At 36.2% G+C, this 23,050-nt stretch overlaps 1 protein-coding gene across 1 annotated transcript in view; it reads right to left on the bottom strand.

Moving 5' to 3' along the window:
- Positions 1-23,050, bottom strand: part of chp (leucine rich repeat containing G protein-coupled receptor chaoptin) — a 159,560-nt gene that overhangs the window by 113,798 nt on the left and 22,712 nt on the right. Inside the window, exon 6 of the mRNA XM_089087905.1 lies at positions 15,628-16,790. Coding sequence (XP_088944031.1) covers positions 15,628-16,790 — 1,163 coding nt within the window. The remainder of the gene's footprint in view (positions 1-15,627; positions 16,791-23,050) is intronic.

Raw genomic sequence — 23,050 nt, 5'->3', positions numbered from 1 at the left:
AATTGATCATCGGAAATTAAGAGGGAAGGGGGGAAGAGGATGGTATAGAAGGGAAGCTGATTGCCCTCAAACCCCTCTAAGTGCTAAAGATTGGCGTTTGAATTAAAATTTAACATTGGTTGACGCCCCTCCATTGTGTTTTATGACACCACTCCCTCGAGCAGGGACTTAAGAAATAGTTTTTTGGCCATTTTCTGGTCCTGTTTTATGGCGGAGAGATCCATATTTTCTTCTAGATTGGGGAACCTTCGCCTTAGGATATAATTTTCGATCCAATCAGAAAAGAAGGGTTTCTTGGACGTATTTTTAGACCAATTTTTTTAGGGTAATTTTTGGTCCTCTAGCTTTGGTTCTAGCTCTCTTGCCCCGTCCCCACAACAAAACCAATTGCTTTTTAATTCAGAGTTTTTGCGATCATGTCTTTCACGCGAAGTGGCCCCCTAAAAAAATGGAACTTTCCCATTACGTGGGCCTTTCTAAAAAGTCATTTTTGGTTAATACTAATGAAATAAAATAAAATAAGATGAATATATAATAGTTTAGAAACAAATTTGGGCTATATATTTGCACTTTAGGGGGTGGGGGTAAAGCTTAGCATATGTATAATGTATAACCTAACCTAACCTAGGAACCATTTTCCCCCCTAAACCCCGAAAATCAACAGTTTAAGTATAGTTCCAAGAGTGAAAACCCCTGAATACTTGTTTATACAACATCAGATATCGTCAAATTTTTGCTTTTGTCGAAAATGCCTCGGGTTTTTCGTGACTGGTTTCCTTGTAGAGGCCCACATAATGGGATAGGGCCAAAAAAATGATGGCTTATGACTCTTCACTACAGGTAACGCTAAAGCGTTGTCTCTGATATTTTTTATTCGTCAACATCTGTCTGTGCTATTTCAAATATTATTAACGGAAACATAAACATGCTTCCTAAGTTTCGCTTCCCTAGTTTGTCTCCCGTTAAATAACATTCTATAACAAATAAAGAGCATGAATACGCTTAATTATATGTAAATGAATTCTTATTATCATTTCATGCTCCTTCAAGCAAGAAAACATCACGGAGTAATTCGTCAGTGACATATTAGGCGCTTTCTTATTCCAATGAATACAGCAATCTCTCATGGTAAACCGTCTTCGTTTCCGGGTTATCTTAGCAAAGCTTTTTTTTGGCTTTTTGGAAATAGTCATTACTCGAAGCTTATCCCTGCTTATAGGACTTTTCTTTAGTGAAAGGGATCAAAATTCATAAAAGCTTTTATAATAAGCTGGGTCTGCTCAGTAGACATATTACGAAAGAAGTAAAAGTTCAATTTGGTTTTTCTTTTTGAGCAATTTAATGTTCAGAGTTATTACTACAGGGACATAATCTCATTAGTAGGTTTTTTTTTAGAAGAAAGGGGGGGTGGCTCCTGTTCATTTTTGGGAATTCAAACATAGAATGATCCTTGGATAGTTGCGGCGGTATTGGCAAACTTGTTGATCAAAAACTGATGATAGAAACATTATTTTTTTCATTATTTTTTGGCGGTTTGAGTGGAGTTTTGACCCTTAATATCATCCCTACCTTCATCATATACTCTCTAGAATATCTTACGGGGGAAGCGGCTATTCTCTTATTTGTGGTAATTTCTCTTTTTTTAAGTCTGCCTTTTATATTAGTCTTAGATTTTGTTCGTTCTGGGTTTCACCTACTCAATCATAGCAATATCTGTTATTTTATTTTTTTATATATATATAAAACATGCCTTTTATACTAGTCTTAGATTTTGTTCGTTCTGGGTTTCATCTACTAAATCATAGCAATATCTGTTATCTTTTTTCTTGATGTGATAATTCATTGTGATTTATATTTTGTTTGGGTTTCCTTTAATTATTTATTGTAATATTTATTCATTTTAACTTTGACTTACTATGTCACTTAATTCTTGTTTGTTTTCAGAGGCAAAGCTTTAACGTTGCCTACAGTAAAAAGCCATAAGACTACAATGTATTCCTATTTTTTTTCAAGATCCAGTTCACATGGAGGGGGTGGCCATATAAATTTCAGAGGGGGATCCTCTGATTGGAAATTGGAAGTTCTAGTGCCTCTTTAAACAGTCAAAAGTGATCGGAGAGCAACGAACCCCCATTCCCATGCCCTTTCCCCCAAAGGCATCCTGTATGAATTTTGAGATAGTAATTCTGTTCAAAATAATCCAAAAGTCAAATAACTATAACTTTGGGGTTAACGTAACCCTCTCAGCCCTCGCGGAAAGAGATTTATGTTATGAAAGTTGCGCAATGTTTACCTATAAGGTGTGAGTTTACCTTGAATTTTGAGTATAAATTCCAATATGAATGAGTATGAATTTTGAGTATGAATCCCCCTATACAGTATAAATTTTGAGATAGTAATTCTGTTCAAAATAATCCAAAAAGTCAAATAGCTATAACTTTGGGGTTAACGTAACCGTCGCAGCTTTCGGGGAAACAGATTTACGTTATGGAAGTTGCGCAATGTCTACCTATAACGTTTTTTATTGTATAGGGGGCATGTTTGACCCGGGTTCTCTAAAAGACTTACGGTATCAAGGGAAACTTTAAGAAAATGCTGAGAGGGATATCAAACAAAATCAAAACACGCTATGTGCTTGCTGGTTGTCAAAAGTGTGAATCAATGTTTTTAAAAGGGTGAATCTAAGGAACGGCTTACGGTATCAAAATGAAACTTTCAGGATTTGTTGAGGGGGGTTTAGAAGAGTGATTGGAGGGGAGAGTTACCAACCCTCAGCTTGTCCTTTTTATATACCTTCTCTCCTCAATACTGGTCGAACATTCGGAGAAGACATTTTTTTTCAAAATAGTCAAAGGTCTAAGAACTATGCCTATGGAGGTGCCACAACCCCCCCCCCCCTGACACCGGAGCAAAGATTTTAATAGACTATGAGGTTTGCCCATTGTTTATATGAAGAATTTATCATAGGCAGCGCAATCGCGTTGCCTAAGTAAAGAACGATGTTGGCACAATGTATCATATTTTTTTTTTGTTCTAGACCAGGGCATTTCGTATCGAAAGAGTTGTCGTAGAAACTTCAAAAAGGCCTCATTCGATTGGAAATTGGAGTGGCTAGTGCCCTTTTTAATACTCGAAAGTGATTGGAAGGCAACTAACACCCCTTCCAAGCCCCCCATTTCCCCAAAAAAATCCAATTAAAAATTTTGAGATAGCCATTTTGTTCAGCGTAGTTGATTTCTAGATAGAAATTATATGTCTGAGGAGGACACTCCCCCAAACCCCTCAGGGCAAGGGTTGTAAGTTAAGCCCTGGGGGCATATAAGGTTTTTACAGAAAGTGTTTTTCTTAGAGATTTCAAAAAATGTTCACTCGATTGGATATTGAAAGCGCTAGTACTTTTATTAATAGTCGAAAGGGATTAGAGGGCAACTAACCCCCCTCTGACGCCCACTTTTCTCCAAGCACATCCAATCAAAATTTTGAGATAGCCATTTTGTTCAACGTTGTTGAAAGTTCTGAAAATTAGGTCTTTCAGGATGAACCCCCCCCCCCCCCACAGCCCTCAGGGCAAGGGTTATAAGTTATGTCCTGGGGGCACATAAGGTTTTCATAGAAAGCGTTGTCGTAGAAACTTCAAAAGGAGCTCATTCGATTGCAAATTGAAATGGCTAGTGCCTTTTTTAATAGTCGAAATTGATTGGAAGGAAACTAACACCCCTTCCACGCCCACCATTAATCCAAACACATCCAATCAACATTTTCAGATAGCCATTTTGTTCAACGTAGTAGAAAGTTCTGGAAATTAGGTATTTGAGGATGGTAACCCCCTCAGAGCCCTCAGGGCAAGGGTTATAAGCTTAACCCTGGGGGAATATAAGGTTTTTAGTGAAAACTTTGTCGTAAAAACTTGAAAAAGGGCGCATTCGATTGAAAATTCAAAGGGCTAGTCTCCTTTTTAATAGTCGAAAGTGATTGGAGTGCAACTAACCCTCTCTCACGCCCAACTTTTCCCCAAACACATACAACCAAAATTTGTTAGATAGCCATTTTTTTAACACAGTTGAAGGTTTTAAAAATTGGGTCTTTAAGGATGACACCCCCCCCCCACAGCCCTCAGGGCAAGGGTTGTAAGTTATACCCTGGGGCATATAAGGTTTTTATAGAAAGCGTTGTCGTAGAAACTTCAAAAAGGGCTTATTCCATTGGAAATTGAAATGGCTAGCAGCATTTTTAATAGTCAAAAATAATTGGAGGGTAACTAAACCCCCTCTCGCGCCCACCATTTTCTCAAACACGCCCACCATTTTCTCAATCAAAATTTTTAAATAGCCATTTTTTTCAACTTTCAACATTGTTGAAAGTTTTGGAAATTATGTCTTTGAGGATGACAGCCCCCCACAGCCCTCAGGACAAGGGTTGTAAGTTATGCCCTGGGGTCATATGAGGTTTTTCTAGGAAGCGTTGTCGTAAAACTTCAAAAGGGCTCTTTCGATTGAAAATCGTAAGAGATTTTGCCCTTTCTAATAGTTGAAAGTAATTGGAGGGCAACTAACCACCCTCTCACGCCGACCACTTCCCCAAACACATCTAATCAAAATTGAGATATTCATTTTATTCAAAGTAGTTAAAAGTTCTGGAAATTATGTCTTTAAGGATGACAACCCGTCATAGCCCTCAGGGCAATGGTTTTAAGTTATACCCTGGGGACATATAAGGTTTTTTTTAGAAAGTGCTGTCGTAGAAACTTCAAAAAGGGCTCATTTGATCGGAAATTGAAAGGACTAGTGCCCTTAATAATAGTCGAAAGTGAATGAAGAGAATTTTACCCCTCTCTCACGCCCACCATTTCCCCAAACACATTCAATTAAAGTTTTGAGATAACTATTTTGTTCAACGTAGTTTAAACTTCTGTATATTATGATTTTGAGGGTGAAAAACCCCCCAAACCCCTCAGAGCTAGGGTTGTAAGTCATGCCCTGGGGGCATATGAGTTTTGATAGAAACCGTTTTAGTAGAGACTTCAGAAAGGGCTCATTCGATTTGAAATTGAAAGGGCTAGTGCCCTTTTTAATAGGCGAAAGTGATTGGAGGGCAACTAGCCCCCCTCTCAAACTCACCATTTCCCCAAACACATCCAATAAAAAATTTGAGATAGCCATTTTATTCAACGTAGATGAAAGTTCTGAAAAATTAGGTCTTTCAAGATGACATTCCCCCCAGAGCCCTCAGGGCCAAGGTTGTAAGTCATGCCCTGGGTGCATATAAGGTTTTTTTTTATAGAAAATGCTGTCGTAGATACTTCAAAAAAGGCTCATTCAATTGGAAATTGAAAGGGATAATGCCATTTTTAATAGGCTAGTCGAAACTGATTGGAGGGCAACTAACCTCCCTCTCACGCCCACCAATTCCCAAAACACATTCAATCAAAATTTTGAGATAGCCATTTATTTGAACGTTGTTGAAAGTTCTGGATATTATGTCTTTGAGGCTGATAACCCCCCCCCCCCTTCCACACCCCTCAGGGCAAGGGATGTAAGTTTTGCCCTGGGGGCATATAAGGTTTTTATAGAATGTTGTAATAGAGGCTTGGAAGGGCTAGTGTCTTTTTTATTAGTCAAAAGTGATTGGAAGAAATCTAACACCGCTCCCACGCCCACTATTTCCCCAAAAACATCCAATACAAGTTTTTGAGATAGCCATTTTGTTCAACGTAGTTAAAAGGTCCGGAAATTATGTCTTTGAGTATGACACTCCCCCCCACAGCCCTTAGCACAAGGATTTTTATAGAAAGCGTTGTCGTACAAACTTCAAAAAGGGCTCATTCGATTGGAAATTGAAGCGCTAGTGCCCTATCTAATAGTTGAAAGTGATTGGAGGGCAACTAACGCCCCTCTCAAGCCTACCATTTCCCCAAACACACCCAATCAAAATTTAGGATAGACATTTTGCTCAACGTAGTTGAAAGTTCTGGAGATTAAGTCTTTGCCAGTGTTGTCGTAGACACTTTAAAAAGTACTCTTTCAATTGGGAATTGAAAGGGCTAGTGCCCTTAATAATAGTCAAAAGTGATCGGAGGGCGAATGCCCCCCCCCATACCCATCATTTCCCCAAACACTTCTGATCAACATTTTGATATAGCAATTTTGTTTAACGCGGTTGAAGGGTCCGGAAGTTATGTTTTTGAGTGTGACAACCTCCAACAGCCCTCAAGGCTAAGGTTGTAAGTTATGCCCTTGGTGAAATTGTCATATAGAAAGTAGTGTCGTAAAAACTATAAAAACCGCTCTTTAGCCTAGATACTGAGAAAGCTATTGCTCTTCTTAATAGTGGGAAATAATCAGAGGAAGAATCGCACCTCCACGCCCATTGTTTACCCAAACACATCTGATCAACTCTTGGATATTGCCTTTTGTGTTAACGTAGTGGAAAAGTCAGAAAATTATGTTTTTGAGGATAACACCCATCCCCCCCAAGCACTCATGACAAGGGTCGTAAGCTATGCCCTTGGGGCAAATAATGTTTTTTATAAAAAGTTTTGTCGTAGAAGCTTCAAAAAGTGCTCATTCGATTGGAAATTGATTGGTTGATGATTCGATTGGTTTTTACAGAAAGTTTGGTCATATAGACTTCAAAGGGGGCTCATTGGAATGGTAATCAGACGTTCTAGTGCTCTTTTTAAGAGTCAAAGTGATCAGAGGGCAGCTAACCTCTCACCCCTACACACACGTCATATTGTCTCGAGTAGAAATTTTGAGATAGCCATTCTATTCAAAATAGTCTAAATATCATATAACAAGGCTTTTGGGGTTGAAACAAACCCCAGAGATTAGGGAAAAGAGTTGTAAGTTATGCCCAGGGGGTATTTAAGGTTTTTATGGAAGGGATGGTTGTTTAGCTTCAGAAGAGGTTCAGTCTTTCTCCCTGAAAAATACTATGTAAATATAAATAGTCAGTGATCAAGGGACCGTTATCTTTCAAGGGGTGGCTCACATTCGCTGTAGTTGGTTTGGTAGTGGATTCTAGGGTAATCGGGGGCGCTTGCAACGAATATTGGGGTGCACAAGTTTGCACACGTGTAGAACATGGTCATTTTAGCCTATGAAGCCAAATTAGGCCTATAACGACGTCATACCGCTCTCGATTTTTTTTTACATGGTAAAATAAACTGAAAACTTTATAAACTCGAAAAATTCCGAGTCCTAATAACGAGTTCTTTCACCTGGTATATTTAGTTTTTACCCACAACCTTTTTTTTTTGTTAACCCTTATTTAATTTCGAAAACAATGTTTTTAAATATATTTTTTCTTAGTTTTTTTTGGTTTTTCCGAAATTTTTGACTACATAAGTATAACTTTTTATGCTTTATTTGAATTTTGCTCGTTATTATAAGTCAAACCAAGTACCTCTTTTTAAAAAAATCTTAATTCTTGAGCAACTATTTATTTTTTCTAAATAGCGTCATAGTTTTCAGAAATTAGCCTACAATAACCAAGTTTTTGTAAAAACTTTTTTAGCTGTTAAAAAAATGAAAACGAATCAAAACAAAATCGAAACAAAAAACAAATAATAAAAACAAATAAAACAAAAACGAAATCAAAAATTAAATCTGCAAGAATATATAATCGTTTAAACAAGAAAATCCCCCCCCCGAATTTTTTTTTTTAATAGTGGTGTTTTACTCGAAATATTTACAGGACAACCTATAATTTTTATCCATTCAAACGATAGATCGCTCTTTTTTGAATCACATCATACATTTATATTCTATAGAACCAATATTTTTAAACCGAAAAAAAACAACAAAAAACATATACCTCGTTTTGCGATCGCATGCGTGAATTTGGTATATTTTTTATACTTTATTGGAACTCTGCTCGCCATTACGAGTCAAACTATGTGCCTCTTTTCCTAAAAAAATTAGTTCTTCAGGAACTATTAATTTTTGCTGTAGTAGTAGATACAATCTGGCTTACCTAGGCTCATACACGAGTCTCAAGGTGGTGAAGCCATGTGAACGTGTGGTGCAGAGGTGACTAAGGCTGATTTAAGATACTATTTTCTTTAAATCCCAGCATAGCAGGGGTAAATGATCTAATTGATTAGATTGGGTAAACGGCCAGTTATGTAGTAGACGTTAGCTTTCATTGTCAGCTTAAATTATGTTTTAAACGACTGCATTAGCAGTTTAATATATAAAAAAAAATGAAAAAAATCAAATATTGAAAACTGAACATAAAACGGTGGCTCAAATCTCTTTTTCTTCTTCATCTTCATCTTCGGACTCGTTCTGATTCACATCGGAAAGTAGGCATTTTTAGGGGTCAGCTCCACACTTGCATGCGCCGTCACAGAAACCCATTTTGGAGCATTTGAAGTGCAAGCCACACCTCGTCTTGTCACAGTTGCAAAAAGAAAACGATGCTAGCCTCCGCAGCATCGGATAACCAAGGTCTGGCTTCAGTTCATGATCTTTAATTATCCAGCCCATATTGGTAGCATCTGGTAAATTAATACAGAACTTGTGGATTTGGATCCAAATCAGTGACTGGAACATGTACCTTTTCAAATGAAGCAGAAACGAGATATCAGTTGGTGGTAAACACCACAAATCCTCCAATCTTGCGTACAATTATGCTCGAAGATCATTCAGACTATTGAAGTTAGTTGCACTTCTGCCATACACTGTAGCCACAAGCTGCTTACAGATGTTGACTAAACCATCACTTTGCACAGATGATGGCTTCTCTGCAAGGGCTCGATCTTCATCACCTTAAGATCCCAAAAAAATTTCCGAAGGCTTTGCAGCTCGAAAAAAGTGGACCTTTTCAGTTCCATACATAAAGCTTGTGGTGTCACATCCACTCAAGCTGTGGACTAATGGCAAGGCGTTGCAAAATATTACTTCTAGTTTTTGCGCTGCCGTATTAATAGGTATGCAGTAAGACGGAAACTTAACCCAGAGCTGCTTGAGGCCGAGACTAGCAAGATACTGGAAGTAGTATGCAGCTAGTAAAACGATATCAGTATCGTTGGCTTGTATTATCACAAGTGTGCTCTTTCGTCTTGCGGTAACTGCTGTGTGGTATGACACCCGAGTGTCTGCTTCCTCGAGGAAAGACGAGAGATCATCATCAACAGAGCTTCCGTGGCGCGTAATGGTATCAGCTCTGAGTTGTTTCTCAATACCTACACCGAGGAAAACCATCAGACGGGTCGAAACATCACACTTCCAGACCTCAATTAGAACTGTCAAGCGTCAACCTTCGGTTGAGTAACTACTGAGAATTCTGTCCAGGAGTGTTGCAGCTTTGCTGGAGGAAGTGAACGGGCTGGAAATATTTCCTCTAGGATTTCATTTTCTTTCTCGAAAGCCAGATGCTTCTTTGATGTTGAACGAGTAATCACCACGGGTTCGATCGTCACCAAGGCCGTAATACCTGTCACCAACCAAATGGATAGACTGACAAGCTTCGGGTATGTTCTTAAGAATCCCAACGTAAACTCTTATTCCAAAATCCGCTAGCGTCTCATTTTGTTCTGGTCGATAACACTTATGACACTCATGACATCAACTATATAGTCAGATCGAGGAGAGTCTTCAAGAAGTGTATTTGGAATCATTTTTGGCCATAACTGCAATCCAGACTGTTGCAGAATGTAGTTAAAGGCTGTTGACTTTGTACCAGTATGTAGCTGAGGCTCCTTACGACATGATGATAATACTGTAAGTGAGGCCGGATACGGTTGTAGCTCGTACTTCAGCAGCTCACAGAGGGACGAAGTTTGTGTTGAATTTGCAAGACGCAGAGCTGGTTTAAGCAGCTCAGTTTCCCCAAAATATTTTTTTTGTGGCTCTTTCTTTTTTCCTTTTTTGGCAACAGAGGCGAAAGTTTGTACTATGCCAAATTTTACTTTCGTGGATGTCCCTTCAAGATACGAGCTCATGGCTTCAAAGCCAATTTCTCGGAGGTTCAGCAGACTATTTGCTACGGCTTCTGGAGCTGTTTCCCCTGTCATAAAGTTGTGCAGTTCTGTTATAGTTGTCTCCAATGGGTTTCCGAACAACTCAACCAAGTCCATAACCCGATTTCTGCCTTTTATTGTCAAATTCGTAATCGAAGTGGTATCTTCATGATGCTTCATTGCCTCGTCATCCATATTCAGGTTTGCTTTCAGCGTTCTGGGACTGCTGCAAGAAAGGGGAGATTAGCCAGATATCGATCCCTGGTATTTTCATTCGTTGTCGCACCAACGATACCAAATACTCCTCAATGACATTTGATGTCCAGATTCACAGTCGAATCTAAGCCCAGATCGCATGCAATGCTGCAAAACGACTGAGCTGCTTTCCTAACAAAAAATTGCCACTTACAAACTCTCTGTGAACTTCTGGCGCTTTTTCAGGCATGCATAGCATTTCTTCTAGGTAGTTAAGCGCAGCTGCGGCGTATTTATGGTTTCCAGATGTGAAGAAAATTGGAATCATCTCTTTTGTGGCGTTTAAGTGTGATTCCCAGTCCGCAGCTCTTTCAGCATAAAGATAGTCGTTTTCGGTACGGATAAGATCTAGATAGTTGATCCAGAGGCTATGATTCCTTATGGTAGATCTGGACTCGTTGTACTTCGAGAAAAGTGGAGCAATGCTGTCCAACGCATCCCCTATATGTTTACTTGCTTCAGGACTAGTTTCACTTTTGAACCGTTCAATTGCATCACTCAGGATTCGAAGTTTCTCGACTGTAGAAGGCACTAAATTGAAGCAGGATGTTTCAAGCCAATTCTTAAATGCCTCCCACCAGTGTGAGTTCATTCCTTCTTAGACCTGGAAGTGAGCATGGAGTGCCTGGTACATATTCTTTCCTGAAAGGACCTTATTCGCAGTACCTTTCCTGAGAACCTCTACGGCAACAATAAATTCTTTCAGTCCTGCTTTATCCATGAGAGATCCAACCGCTTTCAAATAGTTCATGAGCTTGTGAAAACCGCTCAATAAGAGAACTGGATTAGAGAATTTTTTCGGGCTGGGACTTTCGAAGGCCATAGCTTATTTCATAAACAGCTAGATCCTGACTGATGACTGTGTACTTGTTTCCAACTTTCGCTCGTGTTTTTTGACAGATGCAAATGGCACAGGCTACAACTTCACAGGATTTTGGTGAATAGGAAACCAAGAGTTAGTTATCTACGGTGGTCTTACTATATCAGAAAGGAACAATTCTTGCATTGAAGGCAGTCCAACTGGGAGTTGGCTCTTAAAATTCCACTTCAAGAAGTTTCGTAGTACGCAACCTACAAAGCGGCAGAGGTTCAAGTTCGGCACCACGAATGGCATCAGATTCTCATAACCACTTTCAAACAAAGAAATTAAGGAAGAAGAGTCACAAGGTCGCGTTTTCCTGAGGATTTTAACCTTCCAGGTATGTTCACTAGCTTGAGTGCCAAGAGAGTTGTCGGTTACCATCTGTCGGGTTCTTTCCCGGGAAATCATCTCGAAACTTCCGCTCGACACACCAGTCACATCAACAGTTCTTCTGAAGTCTGCAGGAGACGTTGACGAGCAACCTATAGAAAATAAATCATCGTTAAAAATCAGAGTTCATCACAAAAATTTGCAATAAAAGTAAAAATTTGAGATTAAATCTAGATTAATTTGGACATGGAATGTACACCAGTCCCAAGTTGTTGACCCTTAGGTCGGACGGAAACAGGAAACGGAACAAACTGAATGTCAGAAGAAAACACAACAATTGTAACACAAGATAGAAAACACGACAATAAAAACACAACAATGAAACAACATTACTAGGATAGAAAAAATGGTGTACCTCACGCAAAACAACTCACACCCCCCTAAAATCGTTGTTGCAGGAATCCTTACCTTTAGCTAGATCAGATAAATAGCCTAAATCCTTTCCTTTTTATGTTGTAACTTTCGCTACTTTATGCAACTAAAACCCGATATGTAAGATGCTCAGGTATTTTTTTAATGCTATGGAAACCAAATTCGCGTATGCGATTGCAGAAGTTTCCACTTCAAGAAGTTTCGTAGGACACAACCTACAAAGCGTCCAGCAGAGGTCCAGGTTCGGATTGTTGTTGTTTTTTTTCCTGTTATTTTTTTCCTGGTTAAAAATATTACATGTATAAATTATAAATACAAGATTTGATTTAAAAAAGAGTGATATATCGTTTGGTGAGATAATAATTATAGGTTGTACTGAAAATATTTCGAATAAAACGCCACTGTTTAGAAAAGTTTCTTTTTTTAGGGGGGGGAATTTTCTTGTTCAAAGATTATATATTCTCGCAGATTCCAGTATCGACTTTGTTTCTATTAGTAGCGTGTAAAAGACATTCTGACGGTTCGTATGATGTGAAGTTGGACTCGTTTGCATTTTTTTTTAAAGCTAAAATAAATAAAAAAAAAATCTGGTCATTGTAGGCTAATTTCTGAAAGCTATGATGTTATTTAGAAAAAATAAATAGTAGCTCAAAAATTCAGATTTTTTGGAAAAGAGGCATATAGTTTGACTCGTAATGACAAGTTGAATCCAAATAAAACATAAAAAGATATACTTATGCAGGCAAAAATTTCAGAAAAAAAAAGAACTAAGAAAAAGTATATTGAAAAACCTTGTTTTCAAAATTAAATAGGGGTTAACTAAAAAAATAAAGGTTGTGGGGAAAAACTAAAAAAAAAAAACAGGTGAAAGTACATGTTCTTAGGATTTAGAATATGTCAATTTATAAAGCTTTCAGTTGATTTTACCATGTAAAAAAATCAAGAGCGGTATGACTTCGTTATAGGCCAAATTTGACTTTATAGGCTAAAATTACCATGTTCTACATGAGTGCGAACTTGTGCACTCCGATATTCGTTGTAAGTGAACCCAATTACCCTAGAATCCACCCTCAAACCAACTGCAGCTGATGTGAGCCACCCCTTCCCTTTTTTTGAACGATAGCGAGCCTTGGATAACTGACTAAAACAAACAGAAATTAATCAAAAAAAGACTTTTTGCATAAAATAAGTTTTTCAAAAAAAAGTAACGAATTCCATTAAACCAAAAATGAACATAAATAGAATTAAATAATCTACCAAGCATACAACTACCACAAGTCATTTTGACGGTTCGAATGATGTGAAGTTTGATTCGTTTTCAATTTTTTTTTTTTTTAACAGCTAAAATAAATTTAGTAAATTTAGTAATTTAGTCAGTATCAATAAATAAATGAAACCCAAAACAAACACAAATTAAAATAAGTCAAACTCAAAACGAGCAGAAATTAATCTGAGTGAGATTCTTAAGCTTATGCTTTGTAAAAGCCAGGATATAATTTGTACTTTACTGAAATTTGATTAAATGTTTTCACTTTTATAACTTTAAGAAAACAAAAATTAATTAAGATTTTAGGGAATAAATATCAGTATATATATATTAAATTGACAATGCACATTTTTTCGGTAAATTCATTTGAATTTTTTTCAGTACAGTACAAATGATATTCTGGCTTTTAGAAAGCATAGGGTTTAGAACCCTACTCAGATTAATTTCTGCTCGTTTTGAGTTTGACTTACTTTAATTTCTGTTTGTTTTCATCTATATTAATTTCTTTTTGTTTCAGGTTTCATTTATTCTTTGATAGTAATTTCTCTTCGTTTTAAGTTTGAATTATTATTTGACGTATAATTACTTGGTCTCAAGTTTAATATGGCTATTTACTTTTCTTTGAAAACTTTTTTATCAAAATATATTTTTTTAATTAGTTTCTGGTCGTTTTTGATTGCCAAACTTTTTTTTAAAGATTAATATTGTAAAAAAAGATTATCAAAACTTAATTTCTGCTTGTACTTTGATTGCCTTGTTTATGTTAAAAATAAGTTGTACGAATATTGGAAAGATATTTTTATTTTTTCTTATAATTAGGGTTTGTGACTGTAATATACATTTTGATCAAATTGGGATGTTGAGTCAAATATTTGCTCTGTTGGAATTTTGTACTGGTTTTTTAATTAAAAGGGCGCAAACCTCCCAAAAACGGGCCCTAAAAAGGGTAAAAGAACTAACTTTGTCAAATGACTTTATATTTTTAAGAGGTTGCCAAACAGGTAGATTTAAGTTAATCTGTCTTTATAATGTACCTTTTAAACCAAAGATCGTGTATTTTTTTTTGGTGTCCCAATTACATTTTGGCCTAAAAAGAAACTCGAAATCGATTATTCTCTTGGCTTTCTTCATATGTAGATTTAAGACTGACCTACAAATATCTCTACATGTTTGTGGTGGTTTTCCCAAACTTCTTCGAAAAAGATGCCCCTTTTTTGGGCCTGTTTTGCGTTATGTTCGTTTTGCGTTAGTTCGCCATGACATATGGATTTAAGCCTGTAAATTCCAAGCAAATCCGAAATATCGAGGATATTTCGTCCTTTGTCAGCTCCTGTTTTTGATAAAATCATTATTCAATCTTTTTTGTTCCATCTTTCCATCTGCGTTCCGATGTTCTGAACCTAATGATCTAAGGAAAGAAGTTTCAAGCTGGTCAGAAGATAATAAATTTAGCCACTGTTCTATCCCCATCTTTTTGGGGAGGAGAAGGACTGCTTCCCTAAACAAACTTTTCGCATCTTACGCTCCTTATGGACTTACGTGTCTATACAAAAGAATGCATTTTCTATAAATTGGTTTTTCCAAGAATTACCGACAGTTACCAGTTTTATAAAGTAAGATAAAATGTACATCTGTAGTTAAATATGCATCATTCTTTTTTTTTGTCCAAATACTGTTTTCTTCTTATATGCTCTTATATATATTCTTCTTATATTCTTCTTCTTCTTATATTCTTCTTATATATCCTTTCTTCCTATCCTTACCGGCTCGTTAAATATTTCCCTTTTTAACAAGATCTTTTTTTAAGCGAAAAAACCAATTAGTTCCCTCAAACTAATTCGTTTTCTTTATTAGTTTTCTCTTGGCCAAGAAATTTTCCTCACTAACTTTCAAACTGATCAAAGATAACTTTTATTTTTGGGAGGGGGGGGACTACAGAGTATATCAAATAAAATTCATGTATAATCAAATAAAAAAACCAATTTAAGCGAAAAAACCAATTAAGCGAAAAAAGGTTTTAAGCGAAAAAAACAATTAGTTCCCTCAAACTAATTCGTTTTCTTTATTAGTTTTCTCTTGGCCAAGAAATTTTCCTCACTAACTTTCAAACTGATCAAAGATAACTTTTATTTTTGGGAGGGGGGGGACTACAGAGCATATCAAATAAAATTCATGTATAATCAAATATTATACAAACATGACATAACGTCGGTATGCCTAATATATGAGCCGGCTATACAATTTCAAAGATTGTTTCCTAGCTAAAAATTAGTAATTGAAGCAGAGTTATACACAAAGGCAATTATATAGGTAAATGTAATAAAACTTTGACTGCAACTTTGAAAATGTTACGACAGGGAATTTAAGCTATTAAAAAAGGAATAGATGGGAAATCTTTTTTTAGAATACAATACTATATGACTTAAGTAATTTTCATATGGTTATTTTTGTTAATAATATGGACGTCTTATTTTATTTTTAATGAAGGCAATTTATGCTCAAGAAGGTTCCACTTACCATGCTAGGTGAAAGTGATTTCATATCATTGTTTGATAGGTCCAAGTGAAGTAGTGTCTGCGCAACTTTACTCAGAGTCTGGTCAGGAAATTTAATTAACTGATTTCTGCTGCCATCAAAGAATTCTGTGACCGTATCTTTTAGCAGGTTTTCTGGAATCACTTGGATTTTGTTTCCAGAGAGATTGATTACTCTCAAAAAAGGATGGTTATCAAATATATCCGATGCTATATCTGCAAGGTTGTTATTTGATATATCAATATATTGTAATTTTTTTGTATTGACAAAGCTATCTGGAGAAATGTTGGAAATCCTATTTTTTGACAAGTCTAACCATACAAGGTGTGGCATATTCCTAAGTATGCTATTCGATATATTTTCAAGTTGATTGTTCGAGAAGATTAAGTGTGTAAGTGAGCTGCGAATCGGATCAAAATAGCTTTCGGCGATGTAGGATATATTATTTTGACTGAAATCTAGTATTTTCACATTTGAATTCGAACTCCATGAGCTTCCATTTGTGGTTAAGTTTACAATACTATTGTGACTTAAGTCAATGTTCAAGGTAGCCAAAGTCCCCACTTGGTCAAATATATCAATGTCAAAGTTTTTAAGCTCGTTGTAAGCAAGATTTAATTCTTCAAGCTTTGGTAGGTTCTGGAAAGCTTCATGAGCAATAAAATTGACTTTATTGCCCTCTAAGTTTAACACTTCAAGGTTATCAAGATTCTGAAACGAATTTCGGTCAATTCGAACTATTTGATTATCGTCCAGGAAAATCTTCTTCAGTTTTTGAAGATCAGAAAATGTTTGACTTTCAATGAGTTTTAAGTCGTTGAAACTAAGTGTCAGAAATTTAAGATTTGGTGTCATGTTTGGGTTGAATGTTTGACCTTTCAAGGCACCCAATTTGTTGTCGTGAAGTCTTAAATCTTCCAAGTCTCTCATAGAATGGAAAAAATCTTGTGGCATCGACACTATCCTATTATTACTCATATCCAGCTTCTGTAAATTAACAAGAGTTTGGAACCCATCCCTGGCCAATTTAGTGGATGACAGTCCGTTGGTTAAATATAGTGCCCGAAGAGAGGTACCAACATCTCTAAATGCTTCATTGTCGATTGTTGCTATATTGTTTTCAGAAAGATCCAAAGTTTTTAGTCCTGAAAGCAAAAAAATAAATAAAATAGATTAATTTGTAAACCCAAAGTAGAACATAACAGTCCCCAAAACACAACCCTTTAATATTTCAAACTATTTAAACAATTTTTTTTTCAAATGAAAGTAAGGAGCAACATTAAAACTTGAAATAAACAGAAAGTACCCTGAGTGTGTTAAGAGTGACTGCCACTTTCTTAACCCATCCCTTCCTGTAAAGTCTTACGGTGCTATTCGAATACCATCTGTAAGTTCTACAAAAAAAAGGTTAATATGTAATTGCAATTGTATATTAACGGAATGGCTTCAGGATATTTGAAACGACAACTTTACTGTTTACCGCAAATGCACGATCTATTTTTAATCTCATCCATTCTTGAAGCATAGTACAAATAATTTTTATCCTATTCCAGTTTCCCTTGTGCTTGAGAAGTTGTTCTTAAAAACAATGGGGACAAAAAGCCAAATTTTTTGCGTAAAGAGTGAATGGTTAATGAAGGGGCAGAAATACATTCTGCTTATTTGAATTTTAAAGCCAATCTTTCAAACCAGAGTCTAAAATCAAAGCTTAATTTTGTAAAACAATGCTTGTAGGCTGTGCAGCAGGGCTACTCTTGCTTAAATAAATAGCCATAAGCATCCAAAATGTCAATTACTTTTTTTTTCAGCCATGGTCACTTTGCTTGGAAGGGCTGTAGACACTTTGGAGTGATCTGTTCCCAAGCCAAAACAGTGGTGTCACTTGGGCGGTAGTGGAAAGGGTAACATTGTCCCCTAAACAAAAAAAAAATGCTCTTCACAACTTTCATTGAAAAAATTACTTTTCCAGATTTTGAAAGATACATTTTTGCCCCCCCCCCCTCATTTTTTTAAATTTAAGTTTCTAATTCCAAAGACATCCGCTGAAAAATCTGAGGCAGTGATTCTTTTCAAAATAGTTGGACGGTCCAGCAATTTTACCTCTATGGATGATATGACCCCAAGAGCTCCCAGGGTAAGGGCTGTTAATAATGCAAATTATCAATTCGCTGAGCAACGATTTTATAGCGGAAAGTGGGCTTTGTTTGATGTTGGATTAGTGACTGGCTCTAAATTTTAGAGGTGATTCTTTTTGTCCGAATGGTTAGCTATTTTTTTTCTGGAGGAAGGTGGTTAGGGGTATCGAAAAAAGACTAAATAGCTTTTAACCCTAACCTTTTTGAAACTTTTAGAAATAAGCCCATGGGTCAAGAGCAAATTGATGTAAGAAAAATTCTGGGGCATGCCCTACCTTCGCTCTCCCCAAAATAGAGCCAAAAATAATTCTTCCTTCTATCTTAGATTTGATTTTGAGGTCATTATGCTAAAGGAAACCCAGTAAAGCAGGGAAAAAAGACTAGTTCTTCCCAAAACAGGCCCGACCAAGGAGTAGAAATGTGCCAAAAGAAAAACTATTTCTCCAGCCACTTTTCAATAAAAGGATGGTTATAATAGCTTGGGAGGAGGCTCATTCGATTGAAAACAAGCAGTTTTAATGCCCTTTTTAAGAACCAAAAGAGGTTGGGAAGTATCCAGCCTGCATCCTCTGTCCATTCCTGAAGTTTAGAGTAAGTACTTTCCCTTCAAAAATCCCGTAGAATGGAGTTAAATGAGAAGCCAAATGATAAAATCTTTCCCGTTTGAATATAACTTGTTTATTTTAACTTTTAACTGTTGATTTTACCTTTCAAATTCAGAAAAAGTAGAATAGAATAGAGTGGTGACAAAAGAACATAATTTGAAAATATTGTTTGCGATGGCGAGCCGTAAGATTTTACCGGATTCATATCTTTCAGCCAGCAGTTGCTAGCTCAACAGGAAGGTGGAGGTCAACAGCTTCTTAGTGGGAAAGAAAGATGGTTGCGAGATAGAATGGAGAGGACCAAAACAGCCGCTTGAGAAATAAAGTGGAATTGAAGATGTGGTTCAATTTCAGAGCCTGGGAAGGGCATGGAGCTGTATCCTATCAACAATCTCAAGGTTTTGACCTCGACTGGTGGTGAGGAAGAGTCCCTTCTTGAGGTGAGAGATGATAGTCAGTACTCTAGGCCACCAGTGATTGTTAGCTCGCATTGTCACCAAGCATTTCCAAACTGTGATCTCCGGGGGATATACCTCGCTATTACTACTGAGAACCTAAACCCCCATCTCGAACCTCTACCGAATAGCCAAATACCTAATTATTGCAGTCAGTTAACATCCCGATTTGCTCCCTATTTGACTTTCACATGTGTGGGACCCAAAAGTAGTCTTATGTTTCTCTGAGATTCGTGTCCCGTAGCCCTTTCCTAAATCTTTTTGATGCGATAAATTAATTAGCTAAGGTCAAATACTGCACCTGGGATATGTGTCATTCGCTTAGAATTTTGTACCCTGGAAATGGCTTTTTTCGTTTTGTGTAAATTTTGCTATAGGAGGGTGAAAGGCAGAACGTTCACAGATTCCTTAGGTAAGGTAGCTTTGGTCTGTTCTACGAATGGTGAGAATTATAAGTTAATAATCCATCCTGTGTAAGCTCTTAATATAAATATCTTTTATTTCTGTTTAGTACGTTTTGTGAACTTGATTATTAGGGAAGTTTCTCTTTTTGCTGTACTGACTATACGCTTTCCCTAATTATAAGCTACAGACGTGAATTTGTAGAAATTTATATATTTCCCTGAGAGTATTAACCTCTCAATTGGAGTTAAATACACCTTGATGAGAGGGTGCCCAGAAGTATGACATCATATTTTAAGATGTTTCACCTAAAGTCATATTTTTTGTTTGTTATAACCGCATTGTGTGCCCCTTTTCCGAACCAATTTCAAGTTTAGCTGCCTGATATGAATAACAAAGCTATATCTGGTCAAAATAGCAGCAACTCAGCGGGACTACAGATTTGAGTTTCTCTGGACGACTTAGGCTATAAAAGTATCCTATCGTTAAAAATCTATAGGTATTCTAATTTAGACACTAGCCCATATAAAGGATAAAGAATAAAAGCTTGATAATTTATATATAATGAATCAACTAATTACTTTCCCAGTAAAATAACCAAGTAAAATTTAAACAACGAATATATTCTTAGACTAAAATATCCTCAGTTTTGGGTACTTGTCGGGAACTAATGACCGCCTGAATTGACAACAATGGCTTGCTTTTTAATAGGCTTTAGGTTTTTCAGTTATTTTTCAATACAAAATTACAATATTGAAAGTTATTTTAAATAAAAAACGAAAGGAACTACAATTTGGGTACTTTTTGGACACTAATGGCCGCCTGAATTGATAGTTGGGATTGCTTTTTACTAGGCTCTAGTTTTTTTTCAGTTATTTTGAATAAAAAGCCCAATATTGAGAGTTGATTTCAATAAAAAAAAAACATAAAAACTACAATTTATCACAGTTGATCGAAGAACATAACCAATTCGGTAACGATTTGAATTGTCATAGTTCGAACAGTACGCTGCCCAACGAAATACCTACCCAACTCAACTTAACATCATAACATTAGCCTACATATTTGTAAGCATGTAACATAACCGCGTGCGGATTATAATGTGAAGAATAGCATCCAAAACTTTGTGAGTAGAAACAAATTAACACAAATGAAGTATTTTATACGAATGAAGTTAAATTTTTGAATGAAACGGCTGCCAGTTTATAGAAAACACCAAATTCAAAGTTGACTTTTATTCAGTCTAGCTGAACAAAAAAAGTTACAGATCCAAAATATTTGAAGGGCGGGCTAGATTAGTTAAGAAACTACAGTCTACAAACGTAAATTTCTTTTATAATTTTTCATCAGTTCATTAAAAATTTAAATTGTTGTTTGAATTACCGCTTCTCTTGTTTGAATGACATTTTTTGTAATGAAATCATCTCATAAAAAAAAAAAAAAAAAAAAAAAAATAGACTATTCACGAACAAACTCTCCGAAACGATGGAAATTTTCGTGTTTTTCCTGTAGAAACTTCACACCTACTGTGTAAGACTCATTGGCATGCAAACTGTAATGACATAGTCTTAAAGGGGTGACCCCTTTTAAGGGTATATACTCAGCTTCTTCTAAAACTAAAAGGATTTTCCAAGTGAAAGAATTTGCATGTTAGAGACAACACAAACAGCAAATTCTTTTGATCGGCATATCTTTATTGAAAATAGATTTTCTAGAATTTCCTTTACTCTTGGCATGACTTATTCCTTACTTCCCGAAAACAACTGCAAACGGTCTGCACAGTTTCAACTATAAGCTATTTAAAGAAAGAAAAACGAGCAAAAATGGGGTTTTTATAGGCCAAATGAAGATACTGAAAAAACAAAGCGAATATTTCGAGAGGACAAACGCCTCTCTTCTTCAGCGCGAAACGAAACGATGTATCAATAAAAGCCAAAAGTTAAAATAATTAAAACCAACTACCTAAAAACCATAAAAGCAAGTTATTTGCCAATATCCGCGATTTGCATAAAATACAAAAAAAAATGAAATCCCTTCAACGGATACTAGCAAACGACTGACAAAGGAAAGGACTCAATTCATTCACTCGAAAAAACAAAACGCACCAGCAATTAAATAAGTTGGAAAACTATGTCATTTGATTTCGGATTTTAATTAAGGCATTTCTTGCAGACACCCTTTGAGACCTAAGGGGTTGTTCATGTGTTTGATTAGATGACTGGGAAAGTGGTTCAAGGTTTATTTCAGGGATTACTAACGTATCGGCTTCTCTTTTGAGAAAACCGAAATATGACTCGTTTATTCTTAAATCACCGGAATCTCTGTTTAAAGCTAGACCTAAATGTTGGTATTTATAAATTTCAACAGCTTCTCTGTAGTGCTGGACAATACCTTTATCATGCGAAATAAGACTAGCTTGATTAAACAAAATAGTATGGGCTATTTTGAAGAAAGGGCTATTTTGCAAAGTTCTTGTAAACCTGAATTTTGGGTTCGTTTTAAAGATGACATTTTTTATTTATGGGAGCTTGGTGACGAGTCTCTGGGTTCTTTTCTTCACTTGCTCAACTCCTTGGATCCAAAACTGAAATTTACTCAGGAATCAGAGATAGAGAGGCGTCTTCCTTTCTTAGATGTTCTGGTGCACCGAAATGATTCATGTTTCGAGTTTAGTGTATATAGAAAACCCACACATAATGACCGTTACTTAAGTTATTCCTCCAATCATTCTCCTGCTGTGAAAAGAGGAGTTGTCACTTCTCTAGTTGATAGAGCATTGAAAGTTTGTTCAACACGTTTCTTGGATTTAGAACTCAACCACCTTAAAGATATTTTATTTGGGAATGGTTATCCAATAAGTCTAATAAATTCTGTAATTACAAAACGCATTAAAAGATTATCAGATAGTTCCACAGAAAACACAAATCAAAGGGAAAATTCAGTTTATCTTGGTCTCCCATACATTAAAGGGATTTCAGACCACATTTCAAAAAATCTAAGGAAAAATAACATTTACACTAATTACAGACCCAGAAAAACTATCAGGTCCCAAATTTATCAAGGTAAAGACCCTATCCCGATAGGTGAAAACTCTGGTGTCTACAGAATTCCTTGTTCGTGTGGTCTTTGGTATATCGGAAGAACTAATCAGCGACTAACAGATAGATTAACTCAGCACTCTAGTCCAATTAATAAAACACTTAAAAAGCGGTAAAAAACAGAAGATTTTGACACTGCCCTTGCAGATCATATTTTTAAAAAACCAGAACATTCCATTTTTTTAGATTAAGCTAGTCTTATTTCGCATGATAAAGGTATTTCCCAGCATTACAGGTAAGCTGTTGAAATTCATAAATACAAACAGTTATGTCTATCTTTAAACAAAGTGTCTGGAGTTTTAAGAATAAAAGAGTCATCTTTCGGTTTTCTCAAAAGAGAAGCTGATACGTTAGTAATCCCTGAAATAAACCTTGAACCACTTTCCCAGTCATCTAATCAAACACGTGAACAACCCCTTAGGTCTCAAAGGGTGTCTGCAAGATATGCCTTAATTAAAATCCGAAATCAAATGACATAGTTTTCCAACTTATTTAATTGCAGGTTCGTTTTATTTTTTCGAGTGAATGAGTTGATTCCTTTCCTTTGTCAGTTGTTCGCTAGTATACGTTGATGGGAGGTCATTTTTTTTTGTATTTTTTGCAAATCTCGGATATTGGCGAATAACTCGCTTTTATGGTTTTTAGGTAGTTGATTTTAATTCTTTTAATTTTTGGCTTTTATTGATACATCGTTTCGTTTGGCGCTGAAG

Source organism: Artemia sp. Qi Xiang Cuo, chromosome 1, assembly GCF_049724085.1.
Source record: "Artemia sp. Qi Xiang Cuo chromosome 1, ASM4972408v1, whole genome shotgun sequence".
NCBI lineage: Eukaryota > Metazoa > Arthropoda > Branchiopoda > Anostraca > Artemiidae > Artemia > Artemia sp. Qi Xiang Cuo.
The sequence above is the reverse complement of the archived record's forward strand: the minus strand, read 5'-3'. Positions and strand labels throughout refer to the sequence as shown.